Genomic DNA, 10,457 nt, shown 5'->3' with positions numbered 1-10,457 from the left:
ATGGCTGAAAAGGAATAAGGCAATGAATGACCTTTCATTTGCGGGAATCGCTAGGCTCCCAGTGGATGGGTTCGAAATCCTGGTTCTGGAAATGGGCTTGATTGTATGGTGAACTACTGCAAGGGTTAGAATGTGGCACCGGCAAGTGCAGAAGGGCGTCATGAGCGGTGGGACGGAGATACTCACTTCTTGAACGGCGTGGTGACCGGAAGAGAGTGGCTGAGGTTGGGTTTCATCACTAGTGGGTTCAACCGGATTTGCGGCCCGTCAGACGACCGGGGTGGCAGGGAGCTCATGGGCGGTGGTGGTGCCGACATCCGCGGTGGCGCTGGCGGGGGTGATGCGATAGACATGGGAGGTGATGCATGCATGGGGGGCGGCTGGTACACTTCCTGAGGGGGAGATACCCGGTACGGACTGGGAGGAGCCGCCGGCATTGGAGAGGGGGCCATGCCAAAAGAAGGGTCCATCATCAGATTGGGGATGGTCATCAAACTGGAGTTCACATCGAACGCGAGGGCACCTTGATCCCAGGGGGCATAGTCAGAAGTCATTGCGTATTGGTAATTAACCACGGGTTCCATATTCACAGTAGGTTCGGCTGGGTAGAGTAGGTCATAGTGGCCCCTACGGCTATGTTAGCGTGATCCATGGCGCCCAGTTGATTAGAGTCTGCGCATCGCGAATGAGACTCACGGGCGGTAAAGTAGGCAGATAGTCCCGCCAGTAGCCCGGGGCGGGGTCAGGAGATGAGGAGTGACCGCTTCACCTTCGCTGCGGTCGAGATACATGATCTCCACGGCGAATCCGGACCCCTCGATTACCCCATCCACCAAGGCTTGGAGGCCGATCTCGTCGATTTCCGTTCTGACCACGTCTATTCGTGTCGCGCAATATTGCTCGAGGGGCATGGAGAGGAAGGCTTCGTATCGAGACGGGTGAAGTTTCATCCAGGCGCTTGTTAGCAGCTGTAGTACATTGCGTATTAACATGTCAGTCGCAAAACCTCACATTCCCGGTTGATATGCGGGAAGAAAATAGCAGCGCTGCAAGGATTACTGACCCTGAAATGAGTGATGATAGCATTTGAATTATACTCTTCGTTGAATGCATTGACGAGGAAGGTCTCGTCCCGGATGCCGTTCTGGATGGCGGTGGATATCTGGTTGAACACCTCCTCTGTTGCGTCCACGAAAATCTCGTATAGGTGTTCTTCTTGACCCGTTTGGTCGAGGAGTGCGTTCATCGCCTTTATCCGCATCAATTCATGGTGCACCTGCATTGGATTTTGAAGGTTGAGCAGATTCTCAAAGTATCCGAATGCAACGGCTACACAGTGTAAGCAAACCTCCATCGTCAGTGATACGGGAGTGATTACCTCTCCAACCACAGTTTCCGTCTCCTTTCATGGTTCGTGTCAGGGGGTGCGTTAGAGCAAGAGCCTATTGGAACCACTGTGAGTTACTTCGGCTCCTACTTCGGGGGATTGGAGGAGTGACCAGTGAAGGAGCGTACATTGGTCTTGGTGGCAAATGTCGGATCCGCATTTGCATACTCCATAGCAATGACGCTACTGGACTGTTTCGTAGACACCGGAGGGCCCTTCAAGTGCACGGGTGAGCCGGATAGTCTGGACATGGATCGTCAAGTCCCTTACCTGCACGTCGGGTTGGAATTCATTGGAGAGTTTCTGGAACCTCTCCATTTCGGCGGTCGAAAGGGTATTCATGTTGAAGAAAAAGTTGTTGCCTGGATGATAAAGGGCGTTTGAAAGTTGCGAGTATCCGTGATCGAAGAATGCGGATGAATGAGGGTGTTGAGGATAGAAGCCGGAAGTTGAATCCTGTCCAGTGGGAAAGTGGTTGATAGGGTCGAAACGGTTCCAGGGAAGATCCGACAGGGACATCGCATAGAAAGACGTTGGATACACGGCTTCAGGAGCAGTCGCTTAGGGATGGAGAAGTCGCCAGAAGCCTTTCCTTAGCAGGGAGACAGGACCTTTATTCACTTAGCGAAGAACATGACGGAAGAACGTAATACACACGAGACAAATGAGCATCGTTTGAAACAAAGTTCTTGTGTGACACAGTGATGACCAGCCGGCTGGGTTTATTCACTGATGTAACCGACCTACTATGTGACGTCCTTAGCATATCTCGTCAAGCCCGTAGCCGTGCAGAAGTTGCAAGAGGGCTGTTTCCCGGGAATTCATCCGTGAAGAGACGAACAGACTCAGCCAATGATGATGAGAGAAGCAACTGATCTACCAAGGATGTGGGAAGGTGCTAGCAGAGATGGTGAACCGAAGCCGGTTGCCAGCCGCAGAATCACGTCCACGGGATCCGACGCTGGCATTGGAAAGGCAAGAAGGATCAAGACTCGCGGGACCGAGGTACCAAAAACAGGATGGAGGAATAGAGGATCAAGATGAGAAGAGGGAGGGGCTGACATAGCCGGGGAAAGGGGAGGTCAGAGGCAGCTGAGCAGGCAGAGACATAGAGTACGCAATCATGCACTTGGCTCGAGGGATGCGAGAGCCAGAGATGAAAGAGCATCTGGCGATGCTGAGTGGCGCGCAAGGCCACGGCCTCTGCACACAATCAACCCTCCTTTACAAAAAGACTTTCCAGGCCGGCGAACGCCAGACAGAATGAGGTGGACAAGGATTCCCACACGGTTGACATGCCAGCACTCACACGCCTTGCATCTGATGCGCTGGGAGATGTAACGGATGCTACTCCATCGTCGATTGGATGCCCTTGGAAGAATTGCAAGGTACCCGGAACGCCACTGGGATTAAAGATCGGGGGTGGGTGTTTGATGGTCGGGGAGAGCCAAGACAGTAATAGTAGATGCAGAGAAAGCCGCAAGAACGAGAAATAAAGGGATAAAGAGGGGAGAAAGTGTTGGGGGGGAAGAAAGGGCAAAAGCGAAGGAATGGGGGAGAGAATAGTACAGAGAGAAGCGGGATGCGAAGGTAAGATAACACAAACCGGCAAGGTGATGTCAAAGCCCATTGAAAGGAAAAGCGTGGTTGGACCTACTGGAAATCTGCAACAAAAGCTCTCTCTTTTTCTCTACGGCTGAAGTGCATACGTCCCAGGTGTGTCACATGTGCCGTGGCATCAATGCTTGGGATGCGTCGGTGAAAGTGGCCGATGGAAATCGAAGGGTGTTATACTATGCCCCAAAGCGGTAATGATGATAGACAGTCCGTCGCTCTTCGGAATGGCGGGAGATCCAGTAAGATAAAGTGGTTTTCTGTTTGAGGGGCAAAAGTGTGAGGAAAGTGGGCGGGCAAAAGTGTGGGCGGGAAACTGTAAAGTGTGGGAGGGGGAAGGTAAAGAGGAGGAAAAGGCTGAACGATGGATTCTGGATGGTCAGGGCGACCGGCTAATCACTTGACGGGAAAGTGGATGAGAGGATGATGGATGATGGGATGAACAGATTTAAGGTAGGGGAAGAGAAAAAAGACTGGTAGACCGAGCAGGGATGTGGAAGAACCTAATAGTGGTGGTAGTAAGTAATGTAAGAGTACTCCGTGGTAGATAAATAGACGGATAATAAGATAGATAGATATTGAGGAAGGGGGTGTGAGGGAAAAGGCAAGTAAATAGAGTGTCAAGACAAGACGAGTCAAATCAATGCCATATCCCGAATATTTTTAAAACCCCGAGGTGACCAGGGTTTAATAAGGAAGAAAATTAAGCAGCCAGCAATGGAAGGATGGATGCGTTCGTGGAGAATGGAGAGTAGAGAGAAAAGAAAGGAAATAATAATAATAAAAATAATAATTCGAGGAAAAGAAAGGCTGACTGACTGACTGACCTTCAACAACTAAGGCCGGGCGCGGGGTTTCCGACGGGGTCGTTCATACATACAGTCCAAATACAAGTTCGGTCAAGTCGGTCTGCTTGTCACGACTCGCTAGCGGATGGATGCGTGCTTTGCTTGAAAAGTGTGTGTTTCCACCAGCATGGATAGTCCAAAATTATTCAAGTCGGTCTCAATCAACCAGGGTCATTTTATTCCCTTTTTTATTTTTTCACTCATACAAAAATAAATAGATTATTTTTTTTTCTTTTCTTTTTCTTAATCACTATTTTACGCACTCATGCACAATCACTTCCACCCATCATCATTTCATTTACTATCTACCCCTAGAACAAGGCAGGCAGCGAAACTATTGTAATACTTGTTGATCGAAGCCTCCGGGACCGGTGGATGGAATTGGAATCCTGGAATGCACGGATGGACAAAACTGCCGGAAGAAATACTAAACCATGACGTTTTAAATGGTTGATATTCAGGCCAGCAGCAACCGAACCACCAAACGATGCAAGACATGGCTGGTCAACCATCCTCACAGCGTTTGGATATCAATGATCGGCTGGACTTGCTTTGTAACATGAGGGCGGTATTGTTTTGTTTTGTTTCTGCTTGAAAACTAGTCCATGCAGGAAACATCAACGTCTACAAACGAGGACTGACTAACTACTTTTTTTCCATTTCCCTATGTACTAGTGAAAACCAATGGAAACTAGGCACAACTACTAGACACAATAATACAATGCCAGCGAACGGCCAATAACGATCTCTCACTCAGGAACAGAAACAAACTAGGATCACAACATCATTCGACAACAACACCTAAGAAGGAATAAAGGGAAATAAGAAGAATTATAATGATTATAATTTGCTAATTCTCATCTACTATTTGTGTGGTGGGTATAACTACCGCCCCCCTTCGGTAGGGTAAAACAAAACCTCACCATCGCTTGACTTACAGCAGCACAAGTTGAAAAGTGCAGCGGAAGAGCCGGTTGGACGGGGACCCAATGGGGATGATCATCGTCTGGCGGTCATCCCCATCCTGTGCAACAGTCGGAGGTGGTACTTGCTCCTGATTCATGTTCGACGGGATGGGATTGGATCCATCCACCCACCCGTCATTCAGTCTGTCCATCCAGCTGGCTGAAGAAGTCCTGCTTTACCCACCTCACGCTGGTTCTCATCTACTCCGGACATACTACGGGATGATCCTCATCGGTGTAAAAATAGAAAAAAGGAAAATTCAAGGGAAAAACAGGGCGAGAATCACCCATGGAAGGGAAAGGGTGAACAGGGACAGCCGGGGCATCCTGATTGATAAGCCAAGCTGTTGAATAGTTACAAAAAAGGAACATCTACATAAGGAGTACATAGGGAGTATATCCACCCCTTACTACTTACTTCTTCACGAATTTACGATGCCGTAGATACCATCACGAGGCAAGGTGGTGAACGAACTCTGATTGGCTGCGAGGGTTCCAACCCACGGGATCAGTCCGGGTGCTCAGATCGCAGTCCTTGTAGGGTCGGGAATGGGGTTTAGCAATCAAAACGAGATGTAAAAAGACAAAACACATAACTTTGAGGGGTGTCGTATTCTCCCTCCTAGCATATTGCCGATGAGCGATCGATGATAGTGATGATGATGCTGATTAAGGAAAAGACAAGGACGAATAATAGTTACTAAACTAAATAAGTGAAGGCGCGAGACAACCACCGAAACATAATACCAAAGGAAAGCAGCCAAAGACCAACCATCGGCCACACACATACTCAATACTACTTAACTAATAATACACGCTCTTCCACACAACTCACTCATCTGCCGCTGGGGGGAGCAGAAACGAACGCCCGATCTCGATACAACCGATGACCCCTAGCTACCTGCGCCTCTTGATCCTCCATGCACTCGAGAACGGCCACATGTCCTGGCAGGATAGCCGACAAATCCGCTTGACTGGCGGAGTAGCTGCAGCAGGGCCGGTCTAGCAGAACGACTAGTAATCTGATTAGAGCAAAACCATTGTGGTTGCTTGGAATCCGAGATTGACTCCTGCCTAGTCGACTATTCCAGAGCTAACTCGGGCGAGTGGGAGCCGGTCTCAACACCAGTCTGTCTTAGCGCTTGCAGCTGCATTTACGGCCGACGAACCTGCCCTTGTCTCCACGCACGCGCCCTGCTCGATCCAACACCGCTGGACGGTGAAAAAGGGACAAGTCATTCCCGGGTAGATAGCTTGTCGAGTTTATTTCAATTTAATTTATCGTCCATCCGCGCACTGCTACCAGCCGTCTTGCATGCAGAAGCTCCAAGTGCGGAGTCGGAATCTGCGACAAGACACGGGATTCCGCCGGTGCCTCACTGCTCCCAGTGCGCGCACGCTCTGCTGTTTTCTCCCTCATTTCCCTCATTTTCCCGGTCTAACTCTCTGCCTTTTTTTTTTTTCTCCGTGGCTTCGCTGTCTCGTTGCTTTCTAAGCACTAAACTTCCACGGCCCCAGCTTGAGACATATCTCTCATGTGTGGATGGTTGATGATGATGATGGTGATGGTGGAGGTGTTGGCAAAGTCTTATTTCTCTTTCATGTATCGCTGCTTACTTCCGACCACAACGTGTCTGTCGGTCTGTACCGATGAGCATACTAAACTATCTACTAAACCACTGACCTCTCACTCTCTTTCTCTCTCTCAAAACCCCCGGACAATCAATCAATCACACGGTCAAATTCCATCCCATCCTCCCCAATCCCATCACAGTTGACCGCCGCACGGATTTTGTACAATAAGGCCTCCAACCACCACACCGGGACCGCAAGAAGCAACGGGCGAGCATCAACGTTGATTGCACTGGTATCTGACAAGGGGATCAGACCACCGTAAGATGGTAAGACCTCTGGTGCCATCCTGTCGGTGTGACTAGCCATCCAGTCAGCCCTCCGGATTGTGACCATGGCCATGGACAAGGATCGTAATCAACCGCGTCTCCTACCGCATGGGGAGAAGGTTGCCAAAACCGCATCAAATGGCCCGAGATGGCAGGCTACCAATGACTCTGGCTCCAGGAAGATTCTCGATCCAACTAAGAGGGGGCTTGCATATGCTACCTCGGAAGCCGCTCCGAAATCCATCCATCGTCCGTCCGCTCTCAGGATCCCTGATCGCTTGCTTATTCCGCCTTCCTTCCCCCCTCCCTCTAACAAAGGTCGGTCTCTGTGCGCGCTCCCTGGCCGGGGATACATGGTACATGGTACATATGCTACTAGCTATGAGGTGGTGGGTGGTGGGTGGTGCTTTGTCAGGTGCCTCACTGCCGATAACTAGTTAGTCACTACAGTAAGTAAGTAAGTATGGGGTCCCTTGTAGCCCACCAGGTCCGCAAAACCTGGTTGCCTCGTCCGCTGTACGTACTTTGTCACGGCACTTGACACATCACGGAGCACAGAGTACCTGAATCTCTCCTTTCTTTGTTTCATTCTCTTGCTTTCTTTTTCTCCCTCACTTTTTCTTCTCAATTTCTTTTTTTCCTCTTCCTTCCCTTCTCTCCCGCCATTCATGCAAGATGATATCGTTCCGATTCGTCCCACCAACATTCTAGACTAGGGTATCCGTCGTCAGTTACCGAGGACTTGTCATGACTGTACAAGTGGGAAGAGAGACCTGCACTTGCATTTCGCGACAGACGGATGCAGCATAAATCAGCGAAAAAGCAACTCGATGAATAAACCAAAATTAAGACATCTGGCAGCTGCGGATGTGGAGACTGACACATCGCAGGGGATCTGGCCAGTCTATCTTGACAGTGTCAACTGTCACTGGTAGCAGAGAGGAAGAGGGTACTATACTAGTAGTATTTTGGCAGCAACCTTATCATTCGAGACATCTACCTCGGTGTATTCTCGGTTCATTGCAAGGCAAAACGTCTTTACACACCGGTAACTGACACTTATCCCTGATCCCTGAAGGCACATTCAAAGAGTTACGGAGGGGAAAGCCCTGCAACTGCCTGTCGAACGGATGTACTGTGCACATATTACGCACACCCACTCGGATAAGCAATATAGATAACTTTTTGTAGCTAGTCAGGTAGCTACTGCTGCTATCTCCGTAGAATAGCTATCTCTCTTCTACATACCTTACTGTAGGGTTCATTGAGAGAGCTCCGTAAGCCAGCCTAAAAAGTCCGGCCAGGCCCTCCCGTCACGGATTCCACGAATAAGATGACTAGAGAAGCAAACACACAGCCGACCATGACAACTTAGACACATCCACAACTCACCATCTCACACACCGACCCAACTACGTACTACGACAGCTACTTACCAGTTACTACAGTAGTTACTAGTCAACTACCGTCCTGATCGGCATTCAATCCTCTCCCCGCGCCAATCCCCATCCCCTTCCGTCCCGATCGATAAGTAAACAAGAAAAAGAAAGCTCCAGTTCCCCTTGTGCAACTTCAACAATCAAGTTCTTAGACCCTATTGTTCCCACTTTTTAATCCCGCATACTCCAATCTAGACCCTGGTTCATCACTCACTTCCACTGTACCTAGAAGATACTAAGTAAGTATCTATTCTACCTGGATGACAATCCTATGCTGTGTTGTGTAAGTAGTACTCCGTATTTACCCCGAGAAATCTCGATTGGGTACCTATACCCTTTAACCCCCCCTCCTCTCTCCCCGGTTTCATCTTGAGTTAGGTACCTACCTCTGCCTCACTTTCTGCTGCATCTCTTAGGTACCTAATACTTTCAAGTACCCAACATTTGCGCCCCATGGGATGTTCAATGTTCAAAAGTACTTACCTCTCTTCCTACCTACCTGCCTACTGGACAGGGTACATACAGTTGGGGCATGCAGATTGCCAACTTTCCTTGACTGCCTGTCAGCTGCACGATGGAGAGTATAACCTGGTAGGAAGGTAGGTAGGTAGGTGAGTGGTTGATTGCTTTTTGTCTGCTCCATGCAGTGCATACATAGTTACTTTCCACACAAGATAGCGGATTTCTTCGGCCGAGTTTGTTTCGTCTTTGAGACATTGACATTGGGATGGCTACTTACCTACCGACGGAGTATCTACTTCGTGATGCACTTTGCTTGCAGCTGTCACCATGCCTACAGCCTACCTACTTACACATCAGCGTAGGGCATAACGCCTACGCAATTCTATCTGTGCTTCTGCTTTAGTGTCCTTCCTGCCATCTGTAAGCACCCGGTAATCACTGTCTAGAATCAACAATGACCTTTTTCTTATTTTTTTTTTTTCTCTTTCTTTTGTCCATGTCAAACCACACACCTACAAAACAAACTAAGCACGTCGCACATCTGTGTACCCCCAAAGCTTCTCTCTCTCACACACAGCCCATTGTAATCCCAACCAATCCATCCACCACCTTTCTTTCTTTCTTCCTTCCTTCCACAACATACATACATACATACATACATATCATCCCATCTCAACACATACATACATACATACAAGAGTCCACCCCAGCACTTATCAGCAAACAACCATCACACCACCCATGCACACTCCCCAGCATAACAACCCAAAATAAGTCCCAAAATAAAGTTTAGACAATCAATCAATCAATCAATCAACCAAGTAAGTGTCTAGTCTACCCCAATACCAGGATACTCCCAGACGCCTCGCCTCGCCTCACCCCATACGTATCAAGACCCTGTACAGTACTTTCCATCCGGAGGCGTCAAACATGCATACAATAGATACTACGGAGTACATAAGTAGTAGGTAGGTACAATATGATGCGTATGATGCAGTCAACCACTACCCGGACGAATAGGGCCCTGGCGTGCGTTGGAGGTACAAGTACGGAGTACATAGTGAATTGACGGACGTACCTTACAATAAATAGTAAAATCAGTAGATAGTCTAGACTCACCGGTAGCCAGCCAGCAAGCAAGCAAGCAAGTAAGTAAGTTACTCAGCCCAATACCCTACCCCTTAGCCAACTACCAACTACCAACTACAGTAGATAAACCAAGGTACTTTCCATCCCACATGGTTGCAAAGAAACCAACCAAAACCCAAAGAACCGGGGATGTGTGTTGAACCTGAACATGACCTGTCACGACAACCGATTCAGGAGGAGAGGGGTGAGTGGGTTGGGTTGTGGCGGCCTCGGGATAACAGGGGTTTTAAACTTGATTTATTATTGTCTAGGATGTGGATGTGGTATCACTTAATGTCTGTGTGTGATCTGGTCAGGCTGATTTTTTCTTTCCCCGGGTGTTACTTACTTTACTTGAATTGACATCTGCTGGGATAGCACGCATGGATTAGAATATTATCTGTGTATCAGTCTGTGTGAGTCTGTGTGTGAGCGAGTGAGTGTCAGAGTGAGAGTGGGAGAGTGAGTGACAAAGTACCTCTTACTGTTGTGGATGTGCCTGGGGAAAACGAAAAGGGATTTGTGTGTGGCTTAGGGGCTTTGACTTCCTACTTTACTTGCTGTAGTTTAGTTGGAGGAATGGGAAAGAGTTCCATGTTCCATGGTCCGCTGCCCACCCCCCGGCCCTTTTGGTGATTTTAGTGTCTTGGTGGCTTACGGATAGGCTATCTAGATGCCGTGCGCATTGGTATTTCTATGATATCATTGTTTTG

General features: G+C 48.7%; 2 protein-coding genes across 2 annotated transcripts; one reads left to right on the top strand and one right to left on the bottom strand.

Moving 5' to 3' along the window:
• Positions 1-34: 34 nt before the first annotated feature.
• Positions 35-1,906, bottom strand: BO85DRAFT_461912 (OTU family ubiquitin thioesterase; the record flags this gene model as incomplete). Its single annotated transcript, XM_025661816.1, has 7 exons — positions 35-116; positions 187-627; positions 697-968; positions 1,064-1,329; positions 1,379-1,442; positions 1,516-1,602; positions 1,658-1,906. The coding sequence occupies 7 exons, from the start codon at positions 1,904-1,906 to the stop codon at positions 35-37; spliced, it is 1,461 nt and encodes a 486-aa protein (XP_025512642.1).
• A 4,780-nt stretch (positions 1,907-6,686) lies between these two features.
• Positions 6,687-7,367, top strand: BO85DRAFT_97416 (uncharacterized protein). The gene has a single exon (XM_025665820.1). It carries the CDS (start codon positions 6,781-6,783, stop codon positions 7,150-7,152), a length of 372 nt encoding a protein of 123 aa, XP_025512641.1. The 5' UTR covers positions 6,687-6,780; the 3' UTR covers positions 7,153-7,367.
• Positions 7,368-10,457: the final 3,090 nt, after the last annotated feature.

This window comes from Aspergillus piperis, assembly GCF_003184755.1.
Source record: "Aspergillus piperis CBS 112811 unplaced genomic scaffold BO85scaffold_18, whole genome shotgun sequence".
NCBI classification, from domain to species: domain Eukaryota; kingdom Fungi; phylum Ascomycota; class Eurotiomycetes; order Eurotiales; family Aspergillaceae; genus Aspergillus; species Aspergillus piperis.
The sequence above is the reverse complement of the archived record's forward strand: the minus strand, read 5'-3'. Positions and strand labels throughout refer to the sequence as shown.

Coding starts and splice junctions, on each gene's coding strand:
- BO85DRAFT_97416 (XM_025665820.1), top strand. CDS start 6,781: ATGGCCATGGACAAGGATCGTAATCAACCGCGTCTCCTACCGCATGGG.